The following is a 19,195-nucleotide window of genomic DNA, read 5'->3' on the forward strand; positions in this document are numbered from 1 at the left end:
CCAGTATCAAGGCAATCACATTGCTCCCCTGAGTCTGAATTCACATTTTGGTGTTCGATGATTATTTTTTGGTAGCCTATCTTCATACTGTTTGGCTATCTACAGTAATCCAGTGTCTAATCTGCATAATTGCCAGATCCACTGTGTAGTGTGTGAGCATTCAGAAAGGAAAAAAAAAACCATTTCGCTAACCTCATAAAGAATAATAAACATTTACAATTTAATTTTCTGATGCACCCACTTCCTCCATCAACAACAATAACAAAGTGTTTGCTTGTTTCAATGACTGCTCTGTGTTCCTATTTAATTGCCCTTTCTGAACCAAAACGTCAGTCACCAAACTCATAGAGCTCTGAGGACTAACATCTCAGATGCTGAGCCTTGCTCTTGACCAGGGAGGCTTGTCCTCTCAACTCAGTATCTCTCTCTGTACAGCTCTTCGGCACGTTTCAAAGTATATAAGACAGTCATTTTATCTTTTTCTAAAAGTTAGCTTGCTGTCCTGTAAACTTTTCATCCTAACTCATCTCTCTCCCCATCCTCACGCTAGCCCCCATTCCTGATACAGCTCTCATATATACACACGCATATGTATATATGTATACATAATAGTTTAAAATTAGAAATATTTATCCTTCCAGAGTATAATCCCTTAGTACCATCCATCAGTTAGAAGGGTAAAGGACTCTTTAAATCAGAGGTTCTTAACCAAGGAGTCTGGGAATGCATTTCAAGGTACACATGAACTTAGATATGGGAAAAACTACTACTTTATTTTCACTAACTTTTGTTTTCCTCTGTAAACCTATGTATTTTATTTTATGCTTTTAAAGACAGTATTCTGAGAAGGAATTCATGGGTTTAAGCAGACTACAAAGAGATCCCTGACGCACAAAATTTAAGACCACTTAACTTCAAAAATATAATGGAAGAATGTATTTGAGAGACTGTTATGGAGATGAATAATGATTATACCTCTTCTGTATGCTCCATAGGGCACATCCAGAAGCAAAGGACAGGACTGATCAACCAATAAGCATTTATTAAGCACTTATTAAGCTCCAGGCACTGTATTAGATGCTGGAGATATAAGGGCAAAAATGAAGCAATCTCTGCCTTGAGGCAGCTAGGTGGTATAGTGAATAGAAGGTTGAGCAGGATATTAGAAAGATCTAAGTTCAAATCCAGAATCAGACCCTTACTAGTTGTGTCATCTTGGGCGAGTCACTTAATCTCTGCCTTAGCTTCCACATCTGCAAAACGCAGATGAAAAAGCAGCTACTTCACAGGATTGTTGTGAGGATTAAATGTGACAATACTTGTAAAGCACGTAGCATAGTGCTACGTACATAGTAGCTGCTTAATAAATACCCCTCAAAGAGTTTAAACCCTAGAAGAGAAAGCAACATATACTCATACAAGTACATGGGCATACTATTCAAAATAGATACCAGGTAAAGGAAAAGAGGGTTCCTCAGATGCATAAAGGCAAATTAAGGTTTGACCTCCTAACAAAATTATCCCAAAATGTAATGGATTGAAAGATGGGAGTAGGAGTGAGGGAGATTCCCCCTCATTGTTCAAACAGAAGCTTAGATGACTACTTTTCAAGTTAGAGGAGGGACTACTTTTGAGGTGTGATGACCATAGAGGTCTAGATGGCCATAGAGGTCCCCTCTAACTCCCAAATTCTGTGATTCTGTTAATTCATCAACAGAGAAATTGTACTGTTTGTCCTCTGTGGATGAGGATACATACCTTCTTTCACTCTTGCTTGCAAGGTCTGGTATCCCAATCTGTTACTGGCAGTACATATAAATTCTGTGTTCAAATCCTTCTTTTCCACCGAATTAAATATCAGAGGCACTTCAATATAGCTCTTATTGTTTTCTGTATATTCACTGAATGAGAGAAAGGTTTGCAAAACAAAAATTGGGTGTAAAAAAACAAATTAACCTTCATAACAATCATTCTGATTCTGGAAGAATATATTAAAGTCTAGGATATGTCAGTGATGTGCTAGGCAGTAGCAATACAAAGATAAAAGGAGAAACCACCCCACCCTCAAGGAGCTCAGAATCCTTGCTCTCAGTCAGATGCATCCGTTTGGCTTAGATCAAGTGAAAAGTTCTCAAAGGAGCATTTAACCTTGTGAGCAGGGGTTTGTTTTGAAAAGTTTAAGCTGTTGCTGAAGTTCATTCATACAGTGGGATCAAAATGACTTACCTTGTTTTAAGTAATGAGAAGTCCATTTTAAAATATTTGGCAAACCACATTAATGAGAGCCAACAGCAGCTAATTTGGGGGAAATCTAAGCGTGCCACTCAGAAATCTTTTGCACGTTGACGGACAAGACCTGGGTTTTCAGCCTGCAGCTGAGTAACTAGGGAAGAGAATGCCAACCAGAGGAGTGCCTCTGACTCTCTGAACCTGCAGAGACTTCTAACAGCTTACATGTTCTACTGGAGGTAGGGACAAGAACTCAGTTTTGTGATCTAGACCAAAGTGGAGTTAGGAGCCTGCAAAATTCATACAAAGAAGGCAGCAAGCAAACTCTGTCCTGGAAGGGACCACTTGGGACCTGCTGGAAGTTTGCAGTTCCAGAGTCTGCTGACACCACAGAGATCCAGAAACAACATAGCACTCAACACTTGGAGAAAGTAGTGAAAGACCCCAGTTAGTACAGATAAAAGTAACACAGGCCCCTAAGTTTCCCCCCAGAAATGTATAGTTCCTTGGCTCTTACACGAAGTGCTAATACAGGAAGAAAAGATAGAAGAATGAGAAACCACAAAGGCGATATTTAAAAATTGTCTCTAACTTCATGAGCACTAACTAATTGCTTACCAAATATCTCTTTTTTTGTTAAAAAAAAAATAGGACTGTGGTTTCATTTGTAGAGGAAATTCCCAGTAAGGAATCTCTCTCTAATAATATCATACAGATTTGCAGCTTACAGGCTAAGAAAATTGCCTAAAACTAACAAGTTATTCACGATACTGAGGATACTTTTCTCTTTTTAGTTTCTCTGACATTGCTTCTCCATTGCTTGCCAATGTGAAAAATGATTTTTAATAATTATTATCTTGGAGATTTGAAGCTTTCCCAGCCCCTTCTTTCCAAATCCTGTCTTTAAGTTCAGAAGAACATTTCTGATAATGTGATTACCTTGACTCTCCACATCCTGGTCAGAACCCAACTTAACTCAAAAATAATTTAATCTAAGGTACTGAAGCCTCATTGTGTTTTGCTCAGGCTTGGGGAGACAGATTACCCTGTCTAGATAGTCCAAGATTGGGAGTGGTCTGGTATGGTTGAGGGTGGCCTGATAGCAGAGGTCTTTCTACTGTCCAGAGATGAAATGATATCTGCTTCTTTTGAAAATGTAAATAAGCTCTATCCCCGACCTTTCAGTTCCAAACTATTAGCTCCCATACATGCATGTTGCCAGCTTTGAGAGAAATAAAAAGATGGACACAACCTAATCATATTTGCTGCCTTAGACCAAATTCTTTGGTTGACACCCACAATGTGCAAATTACAAATTAGTTTTTTCAATCTATTAGAGCATGGATTTCTGGACCATTAGACCTGAAATGGACTTTAGGGCATCATATATTCCAGTTGCCTCCATTTACAAATGAGGAAACATAGGGAGGGAAGATGATTTGTCTAAGACTGCCCACAGCAGAGTAGAAAGTCAGGGTATCCTGAGTCAGGGGGCAGTGTCTTTACCGCTCCTCCAGGCTGCCTTATGTAGATCAAACAATACTGATGACATTTGGCATTAGTCCATAAGGACATGTCAGTGAAGGTGTATTGTATGACCAAAACTAGTCTTATTTTCAATTGTTTTATAACTTTTGATCTTTCAAATGGTCTTCCCTACAACTCTATTTAAGTTTCATTCATTATAGGAAGGAAAGCTTTATAGATTTCTTTGATTTTTAAAACTCAATGTTTCAAACTAGACTTTTCTCTTTAGTTAACTTCCCTATGTTATAGGAACTGATACAAAGTAAAATAAGCAAAAATCAGAAAAAAACCTCAATATATACAACTACAATAACATAATAAAATAACTACAGAATAATAAAATAATGTAACTGAATATTGGTGATTATAATGAACAAACTTGGCCTCAAAAGAAAGATATAAGAAAAGTACATAATTTCTCAACCCTTCTTTGAAGACATAGAGGATTATAGACATAGAGTACTACATTTAATATTGGCCTTTTCCTATATGTTGTTTAGTTTCCCAGACTTTTTTCTTTTTCTTTCTTTTCTTTTTTTACTCTTTCCTGTAAAAAATTATTTTGTGGATAAGGAGGGGTAAGAATCCAGTAGGAAAATCTAAGGGAGGTAAAAACAAAAGATTTTTTAAAAATTATTCTAAAAATACTAACATCCCTTTACAACTGCTAACAATTAAATTTGATCTCTGGTTACACACTACTCCTTGAGAAAGCCAGCCCAAAGAGCCAATATGAGTGATGACACTGTAAATTCTGTCAAGTGAGCTTACTGGTGCTCTCCCACTTTAACTCGTCCTTCTTTGTAGAGATCATGCACGAAAGTTTTATTTGCTGTCCACCACAAAAGCATTGTAGACCTTGAGCCCAAGCCAAAAAATACTTTGCAGGGAATTATCAGTTTTGAACCTAGATAAAGAAAGACAGATGAAACAAAGACTCAGAGAGGGGCAATTTAGTAAAAGGAAAAAAAAAAACAAGACTAAATGAATTCTTCCTGACCTAACTTCCAATAGAAGCCTCACTAGACTTTCTCAAACAGATTCACCACAACCAAGTATCTTGAGCAAAATAATCATTTTGGAGACCACTTATTTTGTAAAACCATCTTGGCCACCCAAGTCTTCTTTTGCGCAGGAAAACTAGATTCCTCAACAGTTCCCTAAAATGTCCAGTTATCTACTGAGTTTCTCACCTCACCTTAGTTCCATTGTTGATCTATATTCCAACTTCTTGCATGGTCTCTCTATAATCATAAAAATGGGTAGCATTTATGTAGCACCTTAAGGTTTGCAAAGTGTTTTTACATATATTACCTCTTTTGGTCCTCACAACAGCAATGGGAGGTAGGCTATTATTATCAACTCCATTTTACAGTTGAGAAAATTGAGGCTGAAAGAGGTTAAGTGAATTACCCAGGGTCACACAGCTACTAAGTACCTGAGGCAGGATCTGAACTCAATTCTTCTGGACTCCAAGTCCAGCACTATAACCCCCTAGCTGCCTATGACAGAATGAAAAAGGAAGCAGAGATGGCAGAAGTGGAGCATACTGGTTGGAGAAAACAAAAAGAAGGAATGAACTTCATAGGCAATATTGTGTAGTAGATAGGACACTGGACTTGGAGTCAGAAGGCTTTGAATTCAAATCCTACCTCAGATTTTTATCAACTTTGTGAACCTGTGCAAATTATTTCATTCCCTAGCCTTTAATACTTCATTTGTAAAGAGAAGGAGTTGGAAACATGTTCTCTTCCAGTTCTAATTCAATGATGCTATTATCTGATGAAGTTTCCATTCCTATATCTCTCATTCAGGGAAAAAATCTTTTCAAAAAAAAAAAATGAACTCTTTCTTTTGTTCTTTCAATCAGGTTTCTTCTCTGACCTGTCCTCATTTTAAATAACATACTTCTCACTTTTATGATCACTTCACCGTTTTGACATCTTTCACTCTCTCTGAATTAAAAGAAGAAATGATTTCAGTATTGATAGCCCAGATTTCTCTGACAAAGGTTTTGCTGTCTGTCATAAGCAAACCAAAAACCAAAGCCTCCCTCTTTGAGTTCCCATCCTTTAATGCACATCTTAAGACACACACACACACACACACACCTTCCCATGTCCTAGCTGGCCTAAATGAGAGCTGATATGCATCTAGGGAAACCTGAAGTTTTGAACACTTGAATGCCAAACACCAAGTTACCAGTTCCCAAAAGTCTGTTTAAAATATATTCTTCCCAACTTTGTCCACTTTTGGGCTACCAAATGAAGAACATGTTAATCCTAAAACAGAAATGAAAAGTAGGTTCCCTGACAAGTATGAATATCTACATGTCTACTATTTGTTGTTGTTTTTTAGTCACATCCAATTCTTTACCAGCTTTTCGGAGTTTTCGTGGTAAAGATCCTGGAGTGGTTTCCATTTCCTTCTTCAGCTCATTTTACAGAGGAGGAAACAGGGTTGAGTCACTTAGGCAAGGTCACATAGGTAATAGATTTGAACTCAAGAAAAGAAGCCTTCTTTACTCCAGGCCCAAACAATCCACTGTACCAGCTAGCTGCCCACATAAATACTATGTTAAAATACTAATACTAGTTTTAAAAAGTCACACTATGTGTTTGCATCACACTCAAATACTTCTGTGTGCATCCCATAAGTTGTGTGAGCATTGTGTCACCTTGGGCTGGCTCTACACTCCAGCAGTTGAGAAATGAATTTAATTGGCATTTTCATGACACTAGCCAAAGAACTAATTTTTAAATTAACTTTAGCATGACCCTTGAGAAGATAGGGAACAGATTGTGTTGTTCTATTGAGCCCTTAGAGCACTATGGACAACCAATAGATACTAGGGTGCCTTGCTTAGCACAATGTCCTCTTTGTAGAGTGTAGAGGGAATATTTGTATAAAGAATAACCTTACCCATGAACAGTCCTGCTTATTCCTTTTGCAAAAGGAATACAGTTGGATTCCAATTAATATAAATAATGAATCCCCTGATAGAGTTGCATTTATTAAAATTCATATTATTTGAAGTTATAATCATGCAAAATATGGTCATTGGTTCCAACCCAATGGAAATATGCATTACAAATTCAAATAATGTGATCATTTCATGGGATTCGTTATTTACACTAACTGGGACCTAGCTATAGTCATTCAGAAAGGTACACTTTTGTATCTTTGTATTTTGGACATCCTTAACCTTTATTAAAGTTCAACTCTGATATCTCACTATGGTTTGGAGGTGTCTGGGTCCTCAAAGACTATACCAGCATAGTGAAAGCTCTGACTGGGGCAATCAAGTGTGGACTTAGTGACAGATCATGTGGATATATATTGAGGACCAACCTAGCTAGGTTTAGGGAGGCTCTTCACCAAGTTGGGTTCAGGTTTTAGCCATAGCAACTTGTGAAGACCTTCTATGAAGTCACAGTGAGGTAGCCACTTGCTTTGCTGGAGAAAATTTTTTGTTGTTGAAATAATAACAGGCATATCATCATCTTCAACAAGGATGATAATAGCTAGCATTTCTATAGCACTTTTAAGTTTGCCAAGCATTTTACAAATATGATCTCATTTGATTTTCACAACAATCCTGGAGGGTTGGTGGCAGCATTATTATTCCCATTTCATAGATGAGAAAACAGGTTAGACAGAGATTAAGCAAATTGCCTATAATTACACAGCTAGTATTTGAGGCCACATTTGAGTCTTCCTGACTCCAATTCTAGCATTCTATCTATTCTATTCTATTCTATTCTATATAGAATATATATATATATATATATTCTATTCTATCTATTATATTATTCTACCTATTGCACCATGCAGGTGCCTCAATCAATGCTTAATTAACTTAATCCTCATCTATAAAGTGAGGGAGTTGGACTAGATCATTGACCCATCTAGTCTGGTTCAGGGGGTTTTAACTGTTGTTTGTGTCTGGAAGTCTGGGAAAGCCTATGGACCTTCTTAGAATATTCTTTTTTAAGTAATTGAAAGAAATGCTACATTTCAGTTAGAGATGAGTGAAAAAAAATCCAATTTTCTTCCCTATTTCCACTCAAAGATGAAAGCTGGCCATAGACCCCAGGTTAAGAACCTCTACTCTATCTGAGTAGTCCCTTCCAGCAGTAAATCTATGATCTCACAGCTAAGAAACAAGCATCAAAATCTAAGACTGTTCTTGTTACATTATTACAGTGAGTTCATTTGAGCACTTTAGGTTTGAAGCCTTACCAAGAGAAGTCCATATAGTCTTATTAGGCCCAATTATCACTGGTACAGTCTCCTCCTTTTTTTCTGGGAAGGGAAGAAACAGAGGTTTCATTAGAAAAATAACAGTTCCAAGAAAATCAAAGTGTTAGAAGAGATAATAGCTGTCATCTCCATTTCTAGTCATTGGCAAAGCCCTACTATTGGTCTTAATTATGTTCTACTTTATTCCATGATCATGACACCAGATTTATCCTTTATCTTGTAAAGGAAACAATCTCTCCCCAAGACTGGAACAACAGTGGTCACTGCCTTTCCCAGAACAGTAACTACCAGTAAGGTCAATGCTAAATACACATGTGACCATCTCTCATTCTGGATACTGTGGCAAACAATTAACCATTTTCCATCCTAGTTTTTGCTTAATGTGATACATTTTTATCATTATTATAACAATTATGATCATAAAATTCAGCTGTAGTTAATCCCTAACTACACTAACTGTTAATCCCACCTATAGATAAAATTGCCAAAAAATAAAATTTTTAATGGCCATTAGCGTGACTCATCAATATGAAGTAACAATTTTCTACAATAAAATAACCAGCCAGATGTTGGGCAGATGTAAGCCATTCCCAAGGCTCTGGAGAGTTGCTCCCTTTAAGGCATGGGCTCTCAGTATTGTGTTATGGACCCCTTTGATGGTCTGATGATGCCTATGAAATCCTCCTCAGAGTGCTGGTTTTGGATTTATCAAATAGTGGATTACTATAGTCATTGACTTTGGCATCCTGACTTCCTAACCTATTCCACTGGTCCACTACTCTATTTCTTAGCCTAGTTGTTTTGATGATTGCTGCTTTATACTACCATTTAAGATCTGGTACATCTAGACCACCTTCTCTTGCATTTCTTTTCATTAATTCCCTTGATATTCTGGACCTTTTGTTCTTCCAGGTGTATTTGTTTATTATTTTTTCTAGCTCCATAGAGTACTTGTTGGTAGTTTGATTGGTATGGCATTGAATAAGTAAATTAGTTCAGGTGGAATTGTCATTTTTTATTATATTACCTCAGCCTCCCATGAGCAACTGATACTTTTCCAATCATTTAGATCTGACTTTGTGTAAGAATACTGTTTTTAAAAACATAACATAAAATGTATATGATTAGAAAAGAAAAAATACATTAAAATATAGTTATCAAAATACTTTTTAAAAAAGTTCATGGACCACAAGTTAAGAACCTGTAGCTAAGACATATGATTTGAGAGGAACCACTGTAAAGGTTACCAGCCAGCAAAAAATCTCAGCTGTCCCTTTATGCTCTCTCATACCTAAAATTCCCAACACCTGATTTTTGTTTTTGAACTAAAGTTCAGTGGCTTGAGGAGACCCTGTGTCAAAATCCAGATTCTCCTGGAAGGTAATACATAAACCACAGTAACAGTCATTCATTAACATTCAGAATTAATTTACCAGAATTCTAATTTTGGGCAGCAGAAAACAGATTCCCAAGGGAATGAAACACTAGACAGGGAAGTTCTTCTGGGGGGAAGAATGGAAAATAATGAGGTACTGCCTGATGAGATGACTGTCACGTGCACTGTCTCAGGGAATCTTACTTCTGGGCAGTCAGTAGGCAACTGAATACTTTGAGTAGCAGGGAGGGAGGGCCCATATTGGTTTCACTCACTAGTCCATGGAGGACATCAGCCCATCTGCTTTTCTCCACTTAACCTGTTACTGGGACATTTCAAATAATGAAATGCATAAACACTGGGTACCATTTGATCAATGTATTTAGTTATTTAATACTACAGTAATATAAAATCCTGGTTCTATATAGACAGAAGCTGTCCTTTCCCTTCCATTCCAATCCATTACCAAAGCATTCATATAAAAAAAATCTGCACACTGTGTCTTCTTGCTTTAAAGCCTGCCTGTGGATGGCAAGCAGGAGCACTCCTCTACTAAATATCAAAAAGTCATCTTAGTGACATTATACTGGATAAAATGTAAGACTGCTGCCCCCTCGTGTTCCTTGACAATATTGCACTGACCAGATCATTTCAGAACCACAGTTCTATAACCCTGATGATGGCAAAGGGAGTATCTCTGAGACGGGTGTCTAAGAATGAAAGTTGCATTCAAAGAGTATGCTATAGAATCAACAGCTCCCTGGAATATTCCCTGAATGACCTTGGAAAAGTCAAACCCAGACCTGCTCTCAGGTTCAGTTTGTCACTGAAAAACCACTGAACAGGTTGGATTAGATAATCTTTAACAGCACTTTCCAAGTTTATGATTTTGAGTCACTAAATAATGTAAATACACATGGGGTATGATTATTCAGAGGCAGTATGGCATTACAGATAGAAAGCTGGGATCCAGAATTCTAAGTCATGGGTTCAGGGTCTACCTTTGCTATAGAATATCTCAGTGACCTCAGACAAGTTACTTAGTCTGTCGAGGTCCCAGGCAACTCACTGTGACTTTTAAGTTGCTCAATTCAGTCATTTTTAGTTGTGTCCAACTCTTTGTGACCCCATTTTGGGTTGTTTTGGCAAAATATTGTAGTAGTTTGTCATTTTCTCCTCCAACCCATTTTACTGAAGGGAATTTTTACTTATTTTACTCATTTACAGAAAAGTGAGGCAAACACTGTTAAGTAACTTGCCTCAGATCACATAGCTAATAATGTCTGAAGCCAGATTGGAATTCTGAAACATATCTACCAGGCTCTAAGCCTGGCACTCTATGTACCATGCCACCTACAGAACAGGGTTAAAGAAGGGATCCTCTCACTAGAGGTTTCATTTGCCAACGAAATCATTGGTCTGAACTCCTTAAGAGCAGTGAAGGTTTCATTCTTTTTATTTATATCCCTCATATCTAACCCAGTGCCTGGTGATTGCCAAGCAATGATTGGCATAAACAGTAAGGACAGTAATTGACCTTTATTTTCTCGTAAAGAACAAAAAAAAAAGTTTCTTTACAAATTGCCCAGTTTTTAAAATTAAAGATTTTATTTCTTGAGATTTCTGAAGTACCTGTAAAGGTGCAAACAATATCAGTTTATACAGTAAAAACAGCTATAGATACAGGTGTTCAACAGGTCTTATGTCCCACAGAAACATATCTTCTTTATAAAACTGTTACTCCCAGCACTGATTCACTAGGAGTGGAAAGTTTTCTGGGCCACTCTCCAACAAAACCAATGAAGAATCTAAAGTCATGATTGACTAGTCATGATCCCAAAAGGAAAGAAGTTAATGCTAGATGTCAACAAATAATTGTTTGCTCAAAATAGAACCATATTCTGGGTCTTCTTTTCCTCAGATCTATAAAATGAGTTGGACTAGATGACCTAGTTTAAGGTTCCTTCTGATGTTAAATCTATGATTGCATGGGACGGGGGCCAGACTTGTGATTTCTTTGGTTCATGAAACTGCCAGAGGAGTGGACTTTTCAGGTCAGCACCTTTTGTGTAATATATAGTCTTAAAGAATGACAGAGCATAGAAGATTAAATGGCTTGTCCAGAGACTCACAACCAGTATGTGTCAGAGACAGGACTAGATCCCAGATTGTGGCTTCCAGGTCAGTCCTCCATCCACCACACTGTGCTGCCTCTACAATCTTATACTTCCCCTCAAGTGGCCGCATCTGTACTATAGTTCTTGATGTTGATTCATGCCTTATATGGAAAGCTGTTTCCATAACTTGTAAAACACTTTGTATTCAGTGAAGTTAGGGTGAAATCAGGCATATACTAGCTCCTTCTATTCATATCATTTTTGCTTTGCATTTGCATAATGTGTTCTACTTTCCAAACATTTCTTTCCAGTGATACTGTAAGGAAAATCTCCACCTCTCTCTCTCCTACTCTGTCTCTGTCTCTTTCATTTCCTCATTTTGCTTTGCCTTATACACCTAGGGAAATGGCAGAACCCCAGTGACCCCTAATATTGCAGCTTCACAAACTCATTAGTAAAAAAACATGAAAGATCATATACTGCTAGTACTTACTAATGACACGTAGTTTAATGTGCCTGGTGATGTTATACTTCACACCTTCATAGACAAAAGGTAGTTGACAGGTGTAGTGACCAGAGTTGTCCAAGGATACATTGTGTATAAAGCAGCGAGTGGATCCTTTCCAAACTGAAAACTTCTTGTTGTTTTGGTCCAAAAGAACTGAATCCTTTGAGAAATGTTTTTAAACATTACCCTGTATACTTATACTTATATACTTAGGTATATACTTATACATACCCTGTATATTGTATACACATTTACGCATGTAAATGGAATCATTAGCAACTCATTACTTCTTTTCATCCTTACACCTAACAAGTATTTATTAAGCACCATGAGTCAGACATTAGGTACTTTGGACTGTAGCAAAATAGTTGCTCCTGTCATACCCTAAATGTCCCTTCTGTTGTATGATCATGGAGTGATTTTCCCAGAATGTGGACATTTTTAGAGATATTAAGCAAAATCCCATGGCTAATATCTTCCTCTGAGATTAGTCAGTCATTCTGACTTTGTCTTGTCACTGGACTTCAATGATTCTGGAAGAAGAAGCAAGGCTGGTCACTGTGCAGCTCTGCCTCACTTTAATCCAATTCAGGCAAGACAAGACATCCCCCTGTGATGTCAGTATTCCTGTTCAAAAAACAAATAACAATCTTCCATGTATTCTAAATATATCTTGTATATTGGCTCCCCCTTCAGACTATAGCTAGCATTTATATAGCGGCGCTTTAAAATTTGCAAAGCACTTTACACAGTTTGTCCCAATTATTCCTTACAACAACTCTGGGAGATAGATTCAATTGCTATTTCTGTTTGATAGATGAGAAGACTTAGGCTGAGACAGGTTCAATGATTTGCCCAAGGTCAAAGAGCTAGCAAGTTTCTGAGGCAGAATTAGAACTCAGGTCTTCCAGACTCCAAGTCTAAAACTCCAAGTACTGACTGTACTACCTCATTAGAATGTAAACTCCTTGAAGGCAGGTGCCCTGCTTTTCCTGCTCTTTGCATCCTCAGTATTCATTAGAGTACCTGGCACATAGTAAGCACTTAGAATGCTTATTGACTGAAAGATGATAGTGATAGCCCCTTTATCTTTAAGATATGTCAATGTCTAAAAATATACAAATACAATCGAGTCAGGATTAGAATGTAGGTATTTCTGACTCCAAATCAAGGACTCTGTACACTTGGAGTCCATCAGAATCCAAACTCCTTAGTGTACACTCTGTTTTTCCTTTTCTTTGTATTCTCAGCACTTAATACATATGTAGTTTTTATAATTGCATTTAAATTATTGCTATTATGTGATGGAATACTACTGTGCAATATTGTTCAATGTATAACTGTGTGTTCACAGCATTCACACTAAGCTATTCTGAGTATTAGAAATACTCAAATCAACTACACAAGATTTATAAAGAAAAATGCTATCCACCTTCAAAGAAAGAACTGATAAATAGAAATGCATAATATGATTTTACTAGAGGGAGAAAAAGAGTGAGTGAATGAGAGAAAAAGGGAGAGAAGAAAAAGAGAGAATGGTTTTACTATATATATCAATGTGTATATGTATATGTTTGTATACATACGTATCTGTGTTTAATGATGACCTTTCCTAGTGCAGGATGGGAACAGAAAGTGGGAGGGAGACAGTTTGGAACTTAAAATGTAACACAAATAATTTAATTTAATTTAAAAATAAATAAATTATTGCTATTGTGGTTGCTGTTATTATTTCAAGTGCTAAGATGGTCCCCTTTGGGAAGATCTGGTAACAACTATTCCTGCACTGTAGGTGTATAGAACCAGAGTAGTGAAGGGAGAAAAAGTCACAAATATAAAAATATTCCAGTCCAGGTAGAACAAGAAAGTGGTAGCTAGGAACAAAGTTGCTTTTTCCTTTAAGCAAAAGAAGCAATTGCCCCAGTTCTCTGCATAACAGATCATGACAGAAAATCCATAAAGAACTTTTTTAAAGTCAGATGCCATCCTTCTTGTTCAAACTCAGTCAACAACTGAGAAGTCTGTATGATTTACATGTACTTAACAATTTAAGATATTATTTCACTTGACCATCACATCAGCCTTGTATGTTGGGCATATCTGAAAAATATCTGCCAATCAAAAGACTTATAGAGATAGTGTTTGAAAATATGTTTTACAAATATGTAAGCGGAAAGTCAAGATGGCAAAAGCAAAAATTCTCCCAGGGCTTCAGGACAGTTTAAGAGATGATGGATAGAAGACAGGTAGATAGAAGAACAAGTCATATAGTTGCTTCATTCTGCTGGGCAGGTAGAGCATCATTTCTTTCTTGATGTTGACCTAATCCAGCATATTCAATTTGCATTATTTCTGAACTTGCATTATAAATCTCCTTTAGTGAACAAACATTTCTTAAATTTTTTTAGTTTTAAAAGTGATTGCTTAAATAGCATTCATCTTCAGTCCTCACTACACTGCACTCATGACTCTCTAGACTTTCTCTAGAATGCCATAAAAACCTCTCTACCTTGGAAGGTCATATACCCCTGGACTTTCCACATTGAAAGTCTTCTCCACCCCATCCCCACCCCATCCCCACCCCAACGGCCTTTCCTTCTGATTGACTGGCTCCTTCCAGAACCTCCATTTTAAGGAGGATACCCAAGCTTATCATGTCTTCATTTCTCTCCAGACTTTCTCTACAGTGGCCATGCATTGGATACCTTCATTCCATTCTCACCTTTAAGCTTCATTTTACATGACAAAGGCTGTGTCTTCTGTTTGTCTGTATTGCCAGCACTTAGCGTACTTAACTGACCAAGCATTTTTTCATATCTAAAGCTAATTGTTTGGCACCCTATTTTCAAACCTTTTTATTGTGAACTTAATAATCACCAACAACCACAAAAATTTCAGTAAACTAAGAATAAAACAAAACATCTTTTTTCATGTTGTGGATATGGATGCTTTAAAAAAAAACATGTAAACATATTTTTTTTTCTAATTTAAAGGAAGGGTTAAATTACACTCCAATCAATCATGGTGCTTTATTATGGAATACTGAACCTTTACCTCCATACCTTAACCCACTTGCCTCCTAGCTCTTTCCAATTCTCCCTAAATCAGGAAACATTTCATATTTATGGGCTGTTTAAATGTAGTTTTTAAAAGGACTAGATACATAGAGGTTAAAGCAAAAAGGTAGGAAGCATTATCCTGTGGCTAGCAACCTAATGGACTGGCATATTCCAACCTAACCATACCACTATCTAATAGATGGAATACAAATTTTAAAGGTGTATACCTTATACCACTTTATCTCCATGCTATTTTTGTCTTGGATAAAATTATGTATTGCAGGGCACACTAGATATCCAGAAACTGAAGTCCTTAGAACTTGGCCATACGAAATGTGTTGCAAAGATAGTTCTGTCTCCTTGAAGACCTTTAACTCAACAGACATTGTGGCACAATAAGATTCATTCCTGTAAAGAGATGATAGCGTTTTGTTATATCATATACATGTAGAAGAAATGTCCAAGTGGTAGAACAGTAGAGTAGAACAAGCATTGGATGAGAAGAGCTGTATTCAATTACTTTTTCCTAATTATGAGAAGCCTTCCTCATTACAGTGTTTCTCTTAGCCTCAGTTTCCACATCCATAAAGAAGTCATAATAATTGTCCAATCTCATTCACAGGGTTATCAAGTTGATCAGATGAAATAATGAATAGGGAGAGGCTTTCTCAATTATAAAAGTCTATAGGAACATAAGATTACATGTTAAATTATATGTCATGATAATATTGATGGAATGTTATTATCAATACATTGAGTTTAATGTGGGATATATTTGCATAGGTTTTATAATTTATAATTAATTTTCATTTAGAATAATAATCATAATAGATAATTTAACATCACAAGTAATCTTTCCACAAGCCAAAGGATATACCTTCAAATATCCTGCATGTCTTCTGACAAAAAGTCCACAGTATCTTAATATTTAGAACTAGAAGAAACCTCAAAAGTCATCTCAGTCAGCTACAGACACTCCCTCTACAGCATCCTAAACAAGTGGCCTACCAATTTTTGTTCAAAGAGCTTTAGGAAGGGGGAAATCCACTACATTCCAATACAGCCTAGTCAACATTTCCACAGCTCTCACTGTTAGAAAATTTTCTCTTATGTCAAGTCAAAACTTACTTTCATACACCTTTCATCTATTACTTTTGTTCTGCCCTCAAAGGCCAAGTAGAAAAATCTAATCTTCCCATGCAATTATTTTGCATATGCTGCACATGGATTTTGTATACATGTTGTTCACTCCCTGCCCAACTAGAATGCTCCTTGAAGTCAGAAACTAGTTCATATCCTCAAAGTCTGGTTCAATATCTGATCCACAGGAAGAGTTTAATTAAATTTTAATAAATCAGACTGAATTGAAGGCAGAAAAATTATATATGAATATACAGATTGTTATTTATTGCCTCTATGGTTCACCATGGTTCATATTCTCCTGTCAAAAAGAGGGTGGTTGAACTAAACTACATCATCCCGAAAGTCTGCTCCAGCTTTCGCTCTGTAAATATGTCATGTGTATGGGTGTGTGTGTGTGCATATACACACTATATATAATATATAGATATGTAAATCTATTTAATATAAATGTGTGAATATATCTATATCAATATTTGTATATATGTCTATATTATATGTGATATATGTATATGTGTATATATAGGTATGTAGATCTAGAATATGTATAGTATGTATGGAATAAATCCACATATATCTGTTATATATATTGTGTCTTTGTGTGTATATTTATGTTATATAGATACATGTAATATGTATATAAATATGTAGATCTATAGTAGACAGATATATGTGTATATATGAAACAGTCACATAGCTGTTATATAGATATATGTGTCTGTGTGTATATATTTGTTATATACATATGTAGATCTATATTATGCAGATATACATGCATATATATGTCTATATCTGTTGTGTAAATATATGTACATATCCACAATATAAATATATGTATGTATATATGCCTTTATCTATATAATATATATGTGTGTGTAGATCTATTCAATATAGATATGTGTGTGCCCCTATGTTATAGATATGCATCTATACATCTACATTGTATAGATATGTGTATATATATTATCTATGTGTGATATAGTCACATATATCTATATATATGTCTGTGTGACTATATCTGTTATATAGAAATATATGTATATAGATCTATAGATCTATGTTATACAGGTAGATATGTACATATTTTAGATTATGTAGATATGTATAATATATATGTATACATGCATTTATCTATATAACATAGATATAGATATGTTAAAACAATTGTATCTCCCCCTCCCTCAATTTCAAGTTACCCAATCATCTTGGTTAAATTGGTGATGGCTTTTCAGACAGCCTAATTATCTAAATATTTGTCATGATGGGCCCAGGTTGAGTCAAAGGTCTTTTGTTCCCACCATCTTAAATCCTAACTCAGCCTTCTGGAGACTTTCCCTATCCCAACTCCCCATATTTGGGAGCCAGCCCAGCATTTCAGGGAAAGGTCCTGGCAAAATCACAGCAAGAAAACTCATTTCTATGAAACAAATTAATGACTTGGTGGATCACAGACCCATTAAAAAAAAAAAAGTTGCCCATACCCTAAGTAGCAAAAGAGCAAGCCTCTTACTGTGTTGCTAGAAATACAACAGACTCAATAGGTAACTTCTGTTTGAATTCCTATCAATTAAAAAGAAAAAGATATGAAGATCTGGTTTATTTCAAGATCTTTAAAAAAAACTTAAAAAGCAAAAATTATTACTTGTTATTAAGCATTTTCTTAAAACAAGAATTTTTAAATGGCAGGTGGACAAAAATGACTCGTTAACACATATCTCACTTTTGGTGCAGGTTCCTTTCTTATTCAATTATCACCTGTGTGGAAAAATTCTCTTGCATTGAGAGTATCCTCTGTAGCAGAGGTTCTTAACCTTTTTTGTGCCATAGAGCCCTTTGGCAGGGTAGACTCTAAAGAAACCTGTGAACCCTTTCTCTGGAAAAGGTTTTTAAATACATAAAGTAAAGTACATAAGATTTCGAAGGAAATTATGCTGAAATGGTTAAAAATTTTTATTTTTAAGTTACGTAATCCCAGGATATGAACCTCAAAGATAATGGAGAAGGGTTAAACTTGAAATCAGTTGGCAGTTGCATTTGCAAATCACCACAAACTTCTTAACTATATAACCACAATCATTATTCTCTATCTCAAGTTCCTCATCTGTAAAATGAGGTTAAATAATGGACCTAGTGTCTACCTCAAATGAAATAATGGATTTAAAATGTTTTGCTAATCTTAAAACATTATATATAATCACAACAGCCAAATGTAATTGTAGTTATTTTTGTTGTTCAGTTGTATCCAAATCTTTGTGCCCCATTTGGAGTTTTCTTGGCAAAGACACTGGAGTGGTTCTTCATTTCCTTCTCCAGCTCATTTTACAGATGGGGAAACTGAGGCAAACAAGGTTAAGTGACTTGCCCAAGGTCTCACAGGTCTTCAGCGTCTGAAGCCAAATTTGAACTCAGGCCTTTCTGACTGCAACCCTGTACACTGTCCACTGTGCTGCCTAGCTACCCAATGTAATTATAACCTTCACCAAGAAGGCTTGCCAAAAGAAAATAGCTGCTCTCTATTAAGATCCAAAAAGAGAATAAGGTAATTGCAGTTGTGTTAAATTAATGTTGTATTACAAATTGAAATCTTCCCCTACACTTGTAACAATAGAGCACAAACTCTGAATATTTCTCTCCGGCTGAAAAACCTACATAGCATGGACCTAGTAACATTGTATAGTCATCAGCCAAGGACTAATATTCTTAAATTTGGAAAGACTTATTACCAGAGGGTTGGCCACTGAATGATTTTTTATTGGTCAGAGAAACTCATTAAGACTTTTAATGAAGGTCCAAAGAGGCAAGGATCTATGAAAGAAATACTCACAATTAATATGTCGCTGTCCCCCAACTGCTAGTGCCCTCCTTACCAAATTACTTTTTATTCAACTGCTGTGTATTTTATTTTATAAGTTTTAATTAAATTATTAAGTTAAAATTTTATGTTTTAATAAATTAATAAATTTATTATTAAGACACC

The 19,195-nt window shown here is 36.1% G+C and overlaps 1 protein-coding gene across 7 annotated transcripts in view; it reads right to left on the reverse strand.

Moving 5' to 3' along the window:
* The window catches only part of IL1R2 (interleukin 1 receptor type 2), an 87,425-nt gene that overhangs the window by 35,896 nt on the left and 32,334 nt on the right, over window positions 1-19,195 (reverse strand). For all 7 annotated transcript variants that reach the window (XM_072621581.1, XM_072621579.1, XM_072621582.1 and 4 more), the window contains exons 4-8: window positions 15,306-15,486; window positions 12,005-12,179; window positions 7,999-8,061; window positions 4,528-4,663; window positions 1,759-1,901 (exon numbers count right to left, since the gene is read on the reverse strand). In XM_072621581.1, coding sequence (XP_072477682.1) covers window positions 1,759-1,901; window positions 4,528-4,663; window positions 7,999-8,061; window positions 12,005-12,179; window positions 15,306-15,486 — 698 coding nt within the window. The remainder of the gene's footprint in view (window positions 1-1,758; window positions 1,902-4,527; window positions 4,664-7,998; window positions 8,062-12,004; window positions 12,180-15,305; window positions 15,487-19,195) is intronic.

The sequence above is a fragment of the Notamacropus eugenii genome, chromosome 6 (assembly GCF_028372415.1).
Source record: "Notamacropus eugenii isolate mMacEug1 chromosome 6, mMacEug1.pri_v2, whole genome shotgun sequence".
Taxonomy (NCBI): Eukaryota; Metazoa; Chordata; class Mammalia; order Diprotodontia; family Macropodidae; genus Notamacropus; species Notamacropus eugenii.